General features: G+C 42.5%; 1 protein-coding gene across 1 annotated transcript in view; it reads left to right on the forward strand.

Moving 5' to 3' along the window:
• The window catches only part of CWF19L2 (CWF19 like cell cycle control factor 2), a 339,825-nt gene extending 325,572 nt beyond the window's left edge, over positions 1 to 14,253 (forward strand). Inside the window, exons 17-18 of the mRNA XM_077484334.1 lie at positions 11,119 to 11,220; positions 12,682 to 14,253. Of these exons, the coding sequence (XP_077340460.1) occupies positions 11,119 to 11,220; positions 12,682 to 12,822 (243 nt within the window). The 3' untranslated portion in view covers positions 12,823 to 14,253. The remainder of the gene's footprint in view (positions 1 to 11,118; positions 11,221 to 12,681) is intronic.
• Positions 14,254 to 14,472: the final 219 nt, after the last annotated feature.

The raw sequence follows: 14,472 nt of genomic DNA on the forward strand, positions 1-14,472 counted from the left end.
ATGTCCCCTTTAATTTGAGGTTCTAGTACAGCGTGACCGCCCCCGTGGATCCCACGTACTCGATGTCCGCCGTTGTCACAAAGAGGCAGAATGGGGAGATGCCTATGTAAACAAGGAATTTCCCTGTTCTGCCTTGTGACAAGACAGGGATCCACTGCTCTCTGTCATCGGGAGCAGTGATTGCTGTCATGTCAGTGGTAGCCCACCCCCCAGTTAGAATCACTCCTTAGGACACACTTAACCCCTTGATCGCCCCACATTGTTTTACCCCTTTCCTGGCAGTGTCATTTACACAGTAATCCCTGCATTTTTATAGCACTGATCGCTGTATAAATGACAATGATCCCAAAATAGAGTCAAAAGTGTCCGCCACACTGTCACAGTCATGATAAAAATCGCCGCCGTTAATTAATAAAAAATAATAAAAATGCCATAAATATATCCCCTATTTTGTAGATGCTATAACCTTTGCACAAACCAATCTATATACGCTTACTGCGATTTTTTTTTTTTGTTAACCAAAAATATGTAGAAGACTACATATCGGCCTAAACTGAGGAAAAATATATTTTTTGGGGATATTTATTATAGCAAAAAGTTAAAAATATTGCTTTTATTTTTCAAAATTGTCGCTTTTTTTTTTGATAGCACAAAAAATAAAAAACACAGAGGTGATCAAATACCACCAAAAGAAAGCTCTATTTGTAGGGAAAAAAAGGATGTCAATTTTGTTTTGGTGTAACGTCGCACAGTTGCCAGTTAAAGCGACGCAGTGCCGAATCACAAAAAGTGCACTGGTTAGGAAGGGGGTAAAATCTTCCAGGGCTGAAGCGGTTAAAAACAATAGTACATCCCGCAACTTTGTTCATCTTAAAGACTGAGCATCTCAAACATGACATGCCTTAACACAACGCAGACAACATTGTTTGGAAGTGGAACTCTAGCCAAAAATGACAAGATAAAAATAATTAGCTCATTAAAACTTCCATCATGCTTGAGGTGATTGTAGCTGTATTAGTGCAGTATGTTAGTGCAAATAAAGAAAGTATCACGGACTGTACTCAGTTGTCTCTAGCTCATAGATAGAGGGACAAAACCTGCAATATTAACTATTAATCCAGAGATTTTCCCCCGCGTACTTGTTTTCTGCCACTCTGTTTTCTGTCCTCAGTCTAATGGCCAACATTATTTAATCCATTTCTTCTGAGACCCACCCCCAGCCTGTGACTGGATAGTGAAATGGAGAAGCAGCTCAGTGAGAAACTCTTCTCTCTGACCCCTGCAAGTTCCTTATTGCTGTCTGTGACCCCTCTAGAGAGATCTTTTCTGGTGAGCATTGTCACCTGGACCAAAAGTTATGGAAAATCCTAAATTTTAAAATGTCACCAAAACTGAAATAGAGCAAACATCTTCCAAAAGGGATACTTTTTCCAGTGACAACTAAGAGTGGATTTCACCCATCAAAGTGATTTCTTCTCTTCCTGGTGTGTCTTAATGACTGGAAGTTAAACCCCCCCCCCCCCAAATATGGATCCCACTCCTTTAAAGCATTTTATACAGCACAGTGCTTGTGCTGTGTAATTTGGACCCCTGTAACACCTAAAAAACCTGGCTGATCCAGCCATATTCTCCCCACCCCTATGTAAACAGACCACAATAATCATGGCTGCATTAAGGCACCTCTCAGCTGCTTGTCACTTAACCACTTGACCTCCGGAATTTACCCCCATTCATGACCAGGCCATTTTTTGCAACATGGCACTGCATTACGTTAACTGAAAATTGCACAGACATGCAACAGCTGTACACAAAAAAAATGTATGTCCTTTCTTTCCTCACAAATAGAGCTTTCCTTTGGTGTTTTTTTATTTTTTGTGCTATAAACAGAAAAAGACCAACAATTTTACTTTCTGCTATAAAACATATCCAACAAAAAAATTTGAAAAATCTAATTTTTTCATAAATTTAGGCCAGTTCTGCTACATATTTTTGGTATAAAAAAAAAAAAAACATCCCAATAAGTGAAAATTGATTGGTTTGCAGGAAATTTATAGTGTCTACAAACTATGGGATGTATACTGGAATTTTCTAATTTCTTCTTTCAGGACAGCACATGGAGAGAGCGCAGCTCCACCCATTTTCCCAGTAAACACTGCAGTCAGTTTCTTTAAAGACCGGTCACTTTCACCATGGCCTCAATTGTAGTGTTTCCTTTGCCATGGTGGAAGCGCTGCAGGGAACCAAGGGTGTGCTACCCTCTCTCCAGGTGGGGATAGTATGGGGCATACCCGTGGTGTAGTCTGTGGTACAGGCCAGCTCAACATCCCCCTTATGGGTGCTCCAGTGTCTCCTCCTCTTCATGCCCGGTGAGGGCTCAAGCTGTTGGGGGTCCTGCTCTCTTCAGACCGGTCGCTGTGGGCTGGAGAGAGGGACGGCAAACTGCAGCCGGCCTCCATGCTTTCCGGGTCCCGGTTGGCGAGTGCATCATTTTCATCTGGGGGAGGGACTTCCGGTGGTGTGCGTCACTTCCGGTTCCGACCGATGGAACGCAGGGGGAGGAGGCGACCTTAGCTGGTGTTATTTCAGGTCCTCACAGTGGCGAAAGGACAGGGAAAATCAAATAAAAAGCAGCCGGACGCCAATAGGAACCTCAGCAGCAGGGATCCAGAGGAACAAGCGGCAGTGGCAGGAGCCACTAACACCAGCCAGACCCAGGTAAGCAGGTGCAGAGGTCCCTGTATATTATTCTTTTAGGGGTCTTGAGTTTTCCCTCTCTTACTCCCACAGGGGGAGGAAGGGAGCCTTTATCACTCTCCTTGGACCATAGCACTAAAGACTGTGTTTGTTTTTAGCATAGTGACCCAAATGGGGGAGTCACTAGCGATGTAAGCTGCGGTAACAAACACAGGGGCAAAAAGGTTAACTCTTCTGTTTTGGCAGCTTGGTTATTTTTTCCTAAAGAGGGCTTTAACTGTTTATCAGTTTTTTTGTATAGATATATGTATTTAACAGAGTGGGCTTTTTGGTGTATTTCAAACATTCCTCCCCTCCCCCTAAGAGAAAATGCCCGTCTTGCAAAAATACACTTAGGGAGTCTTGGACCAAAGTGTTATGCAGGACCTGCATAGCAGATTTAGTTAAGGAGGAAGCTTCCTCCACTACATCCGCTACCCAACCTGGAGAACTACTAAGCTCCTTCTGGAAAGAACTGCGGACACGCTTGAGAGGTTCCGTTTTTATCTGGACAAATGTCCGGCTGCACAGCCTAACAGTAAAGGCAGCTCGCCATCCTGTTCTCGTCCAAATATTTGTGCCCCCAGAAGGGTCAGTGATTCAGAGGAAGAAGGGGGAATTGTTTGCCCAGGTTCTGAGGAAGAAGAGGATGAGGAGAAAGAAGCTTCTTCTTCACGCTACAGATTATCTCTAGAAGAGGTGGATGATCTATTAAAGACTATCCATATAACTTTAAACATTAAAGAGGAAAAAGCCCAGTTGTCTTTACATGATAAAATGTTCCAAGGCATGGGAGAAGTGAAACATCGGATATTCCCAGTCTATACATTTCTATCTGAAACTGTAAAAAAAGAGAATGGAAAGGCCCAGAAAAGGGCCCCTTTCTTCAAATCTCTCAAACTGAGATTTCCTTTTGAGGAGGATAGCGCTCAAGTATGGAACAAGAAACCAAAGCTTGATATAGCTTCTTTATTTTTATTTTTTACAGGTGTCACGGAATACAGACCTGGCTTTTGAGGATATGGGCATCCTTAAAGACGACATAGATAAAATGGCAGATTCCCTATTGAAAAAAGCCTGGGATTCGACCTTAGCCAATTTAAAACCAGCTATGGCTTTTACTGTGGTGGCCAGGAACCTAGAGCACTGGCTTAAACAGTTGAAAACCCATATTGAAGCAGGAACTTCCCACAGAGACCTGTTTGACACGCTGACAGTATTGCATAAAGCGGTAGGGTACATGGCAGAATCTAGAAAAATGTCTGCAAGATCCTCGGCCCTGGTAAACTCAGCTCGTAGAGCACTATGGGTTAAGACGTGGTCAGGAGATACTGCCTCAAAGGCGAAGTTATGTGGTCTTCCTTTCAAGGGGAATTTAGTGTTTGGCCCTGATCTTGAAGCCTTGCTGGATAGGAGGGCAGATAAAAAATAAGGCCTTCCCAGTAAAAAAGAAGGTAATCCCTCAGGGCAAGGAAAATTTTCGTACTTTTCAACAAACCCAGGACACGAAGGTAACAGGATACAAAAGACCCTGGAGGTCCCAAAGAGGGAAGGACAAGTCAGGGGTACTATTCCGACCTCCTAGCCAAACCACAAAAAATCACTGACAGTCTTTCGACTGTGGGAGGAAGGCTATAGGATTTTTCCCCACAGTGGAAGACTACAACAACCAGTCTGTTTGTTCTCAACACAATATCAGAGGGCTACAGACTGGAATTTCCTCAGTCCACCAAGTCGGTTTTAGATAACCCAGGCTCCCTGAGACCTTGAAAAATCCCTAGCAATGTCATCTCTCCTGCAAGAACTCATTCAACAGAAAGTGAACATGAGTGAAGAGGGAGGACGAGGGTGCTATTTGCAGGTATTCCTAGTAAAGAAACCTTAAAATATTAAACAAATCCATCTGATATAAGAAGTTTAGGATGGACACAATTTTTTCAGTAAAGAGTCTTCTGACGGCAGGCTGTTTTATGGCATCCATAGATCTGATGGATGCGTACCTACATGTGCCTATAGCACCAGCATCACAGAAATCGCTACGGTTAGTGGTCAAGATGGGAGAAGGAGAAAATAGAGACAGTCCAAAATGCAGTAAAAGACCCGAACAAATCTGCCAATCTCAATCAGAGAAGCCATGTCAGTACTAGGACTCCTCACAGCATCAATCCCAGCAGTGCAATGGGCACGTCTCCATGCAAGAGATCTCCAGCAGGCAATTCTGAGGAATTGGTCCTATTTGGGGGTCCCTAGAGAGGTTGATCAAAATGCCCACCCAGGTTCAAAGAAAGCTGTGGTGGTGGAGGAGACAGTCAAACTTGGTCAAAGGTCTACTCTGGCCATTTCCGGTAGAAAGGAACTTGACAACAGACAAAAGCTTTTGGGGTTGGGGTGACCATCCGGAAGGACAGATGGCCCAAGGAGCATAGACCAACAGAGAGGCCAAGAGATCCTCCAATTGGAGGGAACTAAGGGCGATTCTTCTAGGACTGTGCGTCTTCAAGTATCAGGTCTGGGGTCACGACATTCAGGTGTTGTCCAACAAGGACACAGCAGTGGCCTACATAACAAAACAGGGGGGCACGAGAAGCAGATTGTTGCTGTCCTCGGCCTTTCAAATTCTGTCCTAGCATCCCTGACGGCGGTACACCTAAAGGGAGATCTGAATCTAGTAGCAGATTTCCTAAACAGGGAAAGAGTACTGGAATCAGAGTGGAGTCTGAATTCAGAAGTATTCCAGATGCTAATAGGAAAATGGGGAGCCCCCCCAGATCAATCTGTTTGCATCCTAGGCCAACGCAAATGTGGAGGTTTATCCCTGAACAGGTGAAATCAAGCAGACGGACTGGATGCACTAGCGCAACCGTGGACCTTCTGCTTGTGCTACGCCTTTCCCCCTTTTCAGGTGATCCCACTGGTACTCAAGAAACTGCAAAGGGAGGCTACAAGCATGATCTTAGTGGCTCCAATTGGCCCAAGGGGGCATGTTTTTCAACCGTACAGAAGATGGCAGTAGAACCCCACTGGTTTCTTCCATTACAAAATTACATAACTTTCTAACTCAAATGCCCCTTCAACATCCCAATATCAAGCAGCTCAGATTGACAGCCTGGTTACTGATGAGCAAATCCCAAAAAGAAAGGGTTTGTCTAATAAACAAGTCTCAATCCTATTAAAAAAAAAAAACAGAAAGAAGATCACTAGGAATGGAGAAGGGGTTGGAGGCTAGTACTTTAAAGGTTGGTATTCCTGGAGAGACAGTTATCTCAGGACCCTCTTCTTATAAGATTTTTAACGGAGCTAGGCCAGTACCTTTTATTTTTTTTTTATGAAGTGTGACTTGTCTGTGGTATTACAGGGTTGACGAAAAAAGTTTTGTTCGCTCAGATTAGCACTGTTAGCGGCAGTTACGTCAGCTAGGAGGGTGAGCGAACTGCAAGCCCTGTCTATCATTGAAACGTTTTTGTCTCTTTTTCTGGACCAGGTAGTGCTTAGAACTGACTCGGATTTTCTACCAAAGGTTTCAACAGTATTTCAAATAGGTCACAAGAAATAGTTCTGCCAACCTGTTGCCCTACGCCAGTGATGGCGAACCTTGGCACCCCAGCTGTTTTGGAACTACATTTCCCATGATGCTCAAATACACTTCAGAGTGCATGAGCATCATGGGAAATGTAGTTCCAAAACATCTGGGGTGCCAAGGTTCGCCATCACTGCCCTACGCCATCTGGTACTAAGGAAATATATTTTCATAGCCTGGATGTAAAAAGATGCATACTGCATCTCGAGATCACAAGAGAATTCAGAAGATCAAATTCACTGTTTGTTTATATTGTTCTCAGGCCCGCGTAAAAAGTACAGTGTTTCTAACAACACCATAGGAAGATGTCTGAGAATGGTCATCAATGAAGCCTATAAAGCTTCAGGGGTAGATCCTCCCGCAGTAGCAACGCCCTGGGCGGAACAAGCAGGGGCTTCACCGGGACGGATTTGTAAGGCGGCTACGTTGACAAGTTTTTCCACCTTTACCCGTCACTAGAGGTTGGACTTGCTCTCAGTATCAGAGCAATCATTCAGCAGGAAGGTCCTGCAGGCGGTGGTCTCACCCTTGAGTAAGTACTCTCTGATCTCCAAGTGCTGTCCGGAAATACGAGGTGAGAAAACCTTAGTTAGACTTAACAGTATTTCTACGAGTCTTTCAGGACAGCACCGATGAATCGCCCTAATTGTGTTATAAAATGTGGTGTTATTGCTATGTTCTGCTTATATAATTTCAGCATGACTGAAGCTACTCTATAAACAACTGAGGCCGTGGTGGAAGTGATGGAGAAACTAACTGCAGTGTTTCTTGGGAAAATGGGTGACGCTGCGCTCTCTCCAGGTGCTGTCCTGAAAGACTCATAGAAATACTGTTACCAGTAAGTCTAACTACGTATTTTTTTTTATACTACTAATGGTGGCAATCAGCGACTTATAGTCGCTGATCGCCACCATTACTAGTATAAAAAAAAGTACCATTTTATACTAGTAATGGTGCGAAATTTGTGGTGGATAATCTGGCACTAACTGATACTTTTGAAACTTTGTGGGAACCAGTGACACTAATAGTGGTAAGTGCTAAAAAGTGTCACTGTACTAATGACACTGGCTGGGAAGGGGTTAAACATCTAGGACAATCAAAGAGTTTACTCTGTGCTTAGCCAGTGTTTTTCTGTAAACAGTGTGGTGGCTTTTACCAAGGGAAGTGATGGATTTTATTCTTTGCAGGGACAGTAAAAACTATCACTTCCCCCTGTCAGAATGTAGCTCAGCCTTGTTTACATCGATCGCCAGGTGCCATTGGGCACCCACTGCTCAGCACCCGCATATCGGCTTCTGCTGAGAGTAATCACAGCAGCAGTGGCCAAGCGCCCCCTAGGCGGAGGCGCAGAATTATGTGTGTGTATGTGTATATATATATATATATATATATATATATATATATATATATATATATATATATATATATATATATATATATATATATATATATATATATATATATGTTTCTGCATAGGAGGGCTGCCCTGTAGCAGTGTATCTGCTATAGGGCGGTCCTTAACAGGTTAAAAATGTACATTAAGCTCATCCTAGCTTGCATATATATGTCAATGGTGTAAATCACCACCATTTGAATTTGGAGATAGTGATTAGACTTGGAGTTTTATGCCTGTTCAATTGATGTTTTAGGGGAAAGTAGCAGTCTGCCTGGGGCACTACCTGATGTTGCCATCATCACCCAGTCCAGCTGTCCACAGACAATCCTCCTTTTATGTACATGTATATATGGTTATCATGAACCCTTTTTCCCTTGCAATAAATTAATTTGCTGCACCATAGTCGGGTCTTAAGGCATCACACAACACACGTCTCTAATGATCAAAAAGATGTATTTATAGATTGTACAAGCAGAAGTCTTCCACACCAAAGGTCCTTATCCCAGGTCTTTGCTTTGATCTCTTCTTTCTACTATAAATAACATAAAAGGAAAAAATCCAGTGTGGCTTATTAAGGAAGAGTGAAATACATTCCCATGTGCCAGCTAAAACTGCGCTTTTTTATATTTCCATTTATTCTTAGCCTGGCTAAGTTGAAGGACCTCTTCAACCCTCGCCTGACATTTTGTGGCTTTTCTCAGTTCCATTCATATGTCACCTGCAATTTTTTTTTTTCTAAGAGTTTGATTTCCATTTCCCATCTTGAAATGAAAGTCAGTGTTAATGGTATACAGGATGTGTATTGCAGGTAGATGTGCTCTTTATTTTATCTGTTCAATCCTCAGTGAGTTTGTTATGGTTTTTATCTATTTCTATCAATGCCATATGGTTAATTTTAAGTTGCTTTTATTGTTATTTATTTTGTCTTTTAAAGTGGAAAGCTCTCACTCTCTCAATCAACATTGACTATTTTTAATCCTTATGCTGCTAGCATTAGTAAATAAATAGGAAAGTGTATTATATTTACTTCTTTTAATCTTTTGTTTTGCATGTCTTTAGTTACTTCCTGGTTCCCATGACCATAGGCAAATTATTTCATACATCCCAGGAGGGAAGAGGGTCTTTTTTCAGCCAAGCAAACCCTTCTGCCTGTGTTTGTAAAAAATGTCGAACCTGGCAGAAAGCGGAACCCACGTCACTTCCTGTGACGTGCCATCAGCTTTTCTGCAAATCTACACACACTGCACATGCGCAACGCGTCATCGATTACTTCAGCGCTGACGTCTCTGCACTCAGGAATTTACATGTCAAATTCCTCGAACAATGATCCAGGGCATGCACGTATAAAGACACTAGCTACTGCGAAATTGACGTATTTAACATTGGTGTCTATGGAAAATCTTGGTCAACTTGACAGGCACTGCTCCCGAACCATAAGTGACAGGGACACCAAACTTGGGGAAGGGGACCCAGGACTACAACATACCCAATTTTGGGGTTAGCCAGCTTGCCTAGGTAATCTACCATGTCATAGTATTGGGTCCCCTTAACGTGCTCCCCAAGTTTGATGTCCCTGTCACTTATGGTTCGGGAGCAGTGCCATGTCAAGTTGACCAAGATTTCCTATAGACGCCAATGTTAAATGGCTCCAAGCAGGAACTCCCATTGACTTGTATGGGGAAATGTTGCCACCCAGCCCGGGTAACTTTGGATCAAAAACCATAGGTGGCAGCCACTCCAAATTGCCAGAGATGGTCCCCTCTCAGTGTTCCCCAAGTTTGGTGCCCCTGACACCTATGGTTTGGGAACAGTGCCTTGCCAAGCAGACCAATTTTTCCCATAGATGCCAATGTTAAATGCTGGTGGCTTCCCAGTCACTGTCTGACTTTGGAGGCCTGGTACGGTCGAACCATGGTTTCCCGGGTCCCATAGCTTGAGTCTATTGGGGGGGATCTCTACAGCCTTCAAGTGTTGGCTGATTTTTACCACCCTTGGCTAACCGGGAAGTTGCACAAGTGTTTGGGCATGTCCCATGACCTGAGTATCAGTCATAGAAACAGGCAAAATGTTGTTGGAAACCAATGAAATATGCACCGCTCGGGAGTTACGCCAGTTAAAAGTGGACTTTACCGGAACCGTCCGGTAGGTCCAGAGTCCCCATTAATGTTCCCTTCTGGCCCGTGAAGTTTGGTCACCTATGGTTCGATACACTGCCAGACCATTTAACAACCCAGGGAAAGGTCAGAAAAGCCTGCATTATGTATCATGGGTGGGTCAGCCCGACCCCTAGAGCTGGTAAAAACTTGGGGTGGCTGGCACCTTTGGTTCGGGAGCTGGGGTCTCCCATAGACTAAAATCAATGAATGTCTTCACACTGGGGCAGTGCGCTGGCAGGATGGTGAAAAAACGCCCCTCTCCATTTAAATTAATGGAAAGCGCTTCAAAAGCACCTGAAAAGCTCTTCAAAAGTGTTCAGTGTTTTACTGGCAGTTTACAAGCGCCTCGGTGTGAAAGGGGCCTAAATCCAACTGAGAATCTGTGGCAAGACTTGAAAATTGCTGTTCAGACGCTCTACGTCCAATCTGACAGAGCTTGAGCGATTTTGCAAAGAAGAATGGGCAAAAATTTCACTCTCCTAGATGTGCAAAGCTGGTAGAGACATCCCCAAAATGACTTGCAGCTGTAATTGCAGTGGAATACAAATGTAAGCTACACTTTTCACATATTTATTTTTAAAAAATTTTGGAAAAGCATTAATAATTTTCCTTCCACCTCACAATTATGTGCCACTTTGTGTTGGTCTATCACATAAAATCCCAATAAAATACATTTACGTTTTTGGTTGTAACATGACAAAATGTAGAAAATTTTACGGGGTATGAATACTTTTTCAAGGCACTATACATTTGTGTGAATCACAGCTTATGTTCACCATAGAGATACTTATAAACCAGAGAGACAACAGTGTGAAAAAGTAGACAGTACGGGGGTTTATTTACTAAAACTGGAGAGTGCAAAATCTGGTGCAGCTGCGCATTATAGCCAATTAGCTTCTAACTTCAGCTTTTTCAATTAAACTTTGACAAAAAAAACTTGGAAGTTGATTGGTTTCTATGCAGGGCTGCACCAAATTTTGCACTCTTTATTTTTAGTAAATCAACCCCTGTTTCACAGTAAGGCTTGATTCACACCTTTGCATTTTTAGTGCTTTTTGCATATTTGCATATGGTTTCCTATGGAACACATTCTGTAGTATAAATCTGCAAAATGCAAAAAAGCACTAAAAATGCATAGGTGTGAATCAGGCCTCAGTTATTTGCAAGGGCATGTCTCTTGCTCCTGTGCAAAGTTCTGAATGCATCAGCACTGTCATTAATAGTGACACTAAGTTTTCTTCTTTTTCTTTTTTAAGGTTCCTAAAGGTTTGCCATATTTTTCAGTGGATTTTGGGTTACAAGGAGGATTTGCACACGTTATTGAGGACCATAACAAGTTTCCGCATTACTTTGGCAAGGTATTTTATTTTCTAGTCTATAAAAATAAATTTTTAGTTCAGATAATAATCTTGTTTAAAAAAAAAAAAAAAGAATAAGAAAATGCCTTTTGAGCAGTGTCATCAGAATATTTTTTTAAATACTGGACTGGAGCATGTGGTGATCCAGCTTAGTGACGGTTCACACTATTGTGGCTTCAAAGTTTTGTGACTTTGAAGCTGACATCCCTGGGCAACTTCATTGTGGCTTGCATAGAACTTCTTTAACAATCAGTGCAAGTCATGATGAAGTCACCCCAAAGTAGGCAGAAACCTTTTCGAAATGTGACTTGAGTTGCACCAATTAGAATGTTTCCATTGCCGTTAATGAGGCGCAACTTGTCCTTTGGACTTTATCAGTGTGAACCTGCCCTTACCCAGAAATGTTGTAAATTCAACTGAAGATCTGTCTCTCGCATCATTGTTTTTTGACTGGTAAGATCTTTCTGTGTGGGGACTAAATCCAAACAAACAAGCTGTCTCTGCCTGGAGAAGACTTTGATTATTGCTAGCTTGCTATAGTCGAATCCAGCCGGCTGATTATATCAACTTGGTACATTCAGCCTGTTCATTAATGATTCAAATCTCAGCCAGTTCCTGCTGAAACAGCTGACATTTGAACCGTGTATGACCGGCCTTAAAGAGGAGGTCCAGCATCCTTCAGAAAACAATAAAAGCAGCTACAAATACTGTAGCTGCTGACTTTTACTATTAGTACACTTACCTATCCAGGGATGCTGCGATGATCTCACCCGAGCCAATGTTTCCTTCGGTTCTTGGGTGCTGCCGCCACTAATGTTCCTAAGGGAAGCCGGCACAAAGCATGCTGCGTTTTCCGACTGGCCCAACGGCACGGGAAGGAGGAGGGGGGGCAAAAAACAGGTACCTGCTCCCCCCCCCAGGAGGGGGAAAGGAGTCAGATAAGTGGAGCTTCCACTTTTGAGTAGAACTCCGCTTTAAGCAAACTAAATGTCATTCAGTTAGAGTTTACAGCTACAATACTATAAGAAAAGAAAAAAAACACACTCTCCAACCACACTACCCCAGAACCCCTCACTCGGCATGATTGAGAACCACAGAACAGGTGTCCCCATTGGAAGATTTCCTCTTTATCCCTGTTCTGGTGACAACTCAAATTTTTTTCTTTTTTTTTCTTTTTCCACTTTTAGTTTTGATTTCAATAGTTACTAGGACAAATCCAAAGAATGATCTCTCTAGTGGGGACATGGACAATAGTAAAACACTGACAGAGGTTCTAACCCCTCACTACTCTATACAAAACAAATAATTACAAATTTTGATGCATTTTTCACATGTCAAAAGGTTGCAAAGCATTGTAATAACTCCACAAATGGGATGCTGTGTTGTTCCATTATTTCACAGTGCTGTGGAAAATCGCAGCTTGGGAACCATTAATGACAAATCTGTGACTTTGTCCTGCAGGAGATCATTGGTGGTATGCTGGACCTGGAGCCCAGAGTCTGGAGAAAAGCCGTTCGTGAGAATTTTGATGATCAGAGGAAGAAGGTCTTGCAGTTTGCTCAGTGGTGGAAGCCTTTTGATTTTACTAAAGCTAAAGAATAACTTTTCAGTGTATTTATTTTTACATTACATCGTTGTGTGTATTTTAGCAGTGTACATGGTCTTTTTACATCTGGCATTTGTACAAAGTACTTAAATATTTTGTAATTAAATTGTCAAAGTAAAGTATGTTTCTTTTCTTGGCAAAAACTTTACTGAGGAGGTTCTTCCACAAACGGTCCCACTGACACATTGGTTTATTCTGTGATTTACAATGTTCAGTTCATTGTTTTCAAAGGCTAAGTAAAGTCAGAGCCCTTACCTGAGAGCAGTTCTGCTGAGAGGTACTGGTTTTGGGGGGAGGGGCTCTCAAAGAGCCGAATGGATATCTATAGCAATACAATACATTTACTAACAACTAGTCTTCTGTAAAGGGGTTGTAAACCCTTGTTTTTTGTTTTTTTTATATATAAAAAATAACAAACGTGCCTATACCTACCTGCTCTGTGCAATCGTTTTACAGTCCCCCGACTGACAATGCTGCTGTCCATAGGTGTCTCTGTTGCTCCTTCTTCCAGATTGGGGTCACTCTTCATACAGAAGGTGTGTTACTGATTGCAGACACCACATTTTTGTTTAAGGTTTAATACTGCTTTTGGGCTCTTTCACACGCGCGGACCATTCTGGTCCGCCTGTCAGTTTTTCAGGTTGACTTGAACGGACGCTCCATGCACCTCAATGGAGTGACGGATGTCAGCGGTGATCCGCTAAATCCAGACGGATGGAAACACTATTTTCCATCCATCTATCGGATCGGATGAAAACGAACAGGTGGTCCGTTTTCATCCGATCCCCCATAGAGGAGAGCGGAGATCTGACAGGTCCGTCTCTGCACAGTGAGCAGAGATGGACCTGTCATCCGTTGGCTCAGCGGTTTGATCTGTGCTGAGCAGGCGGAGTCCGTCAAAATGCTATGGGAGCATGCGAAGAAGAGGAGCCAGGAGCACCAGTGGGGGACCCAAGAAAAGGAGGATTGGGGCTGCTTTGTGCAAAACCATTGCACAGAGTGGGTAAGCATAAGATGTTATTAAAAAAAACCTTTAACATTACTTTAAGGTAGCTGGATTCAAATGAGCCTTCAAGGTAACCTTCAGTTTTGTGATCTTGTTCTTTAAATGGACCCCCACCCTCTAAGTGTAGCCTTCAACCCTGCTTCTCCAGTCTTCACTGTGTGGTCCTGCCTGGCTCCATCAAAAAAAAAACCCCGGTGAGGCCCTAGCTTAGTCTTGTGCATATACACCCACATGTTTTACCATTGGATATACTTTTGCTAAAAAAAAATGTTTACAGTACTAATCTGAAACTAATGCCATGGATGCACTCTGTATTAAATGTTTTTTGTAAAATGAAGATTTTCTGTAAATAAAAAATATACAAAACCTCAGTTTAAACTTGTAAACATGACAAATTTCAAATAAAATTGGCTTGAAACCATTCTGGTTTTCCCTTTTAAACAGTCTTATTTAGATGTAAATGTATTCTAGTGTCCCACAGGGTCCATATATTACAGAGCACTTCTATGTCATTATGCAACTGAGCTGCTAGAAAATCCATTATTCTTACCTAGTGTATTCCATCTTTCAACATGGACAGGGTTGGCACAGGGGAATTGGATGTGGATAGAAAGTAACAAGCGAGCACCTTTTTGGTGTA

This window comes from Lithobates pipiens, unplaced genomic scaffold (assembly GCF_037356315.1).
Source record: "Lithobates pipiens isolate NorthernLeopardFrog02 unplaced genomic scaffold, aLitPip1_a1.2 Scaffold_16, whole genome shotgun sequence".
NCBI lineage: Eukaryota > Metazoa > Chordata > Amphibia > Anura > Ranidae > Lithobates > Lithobates pipiens.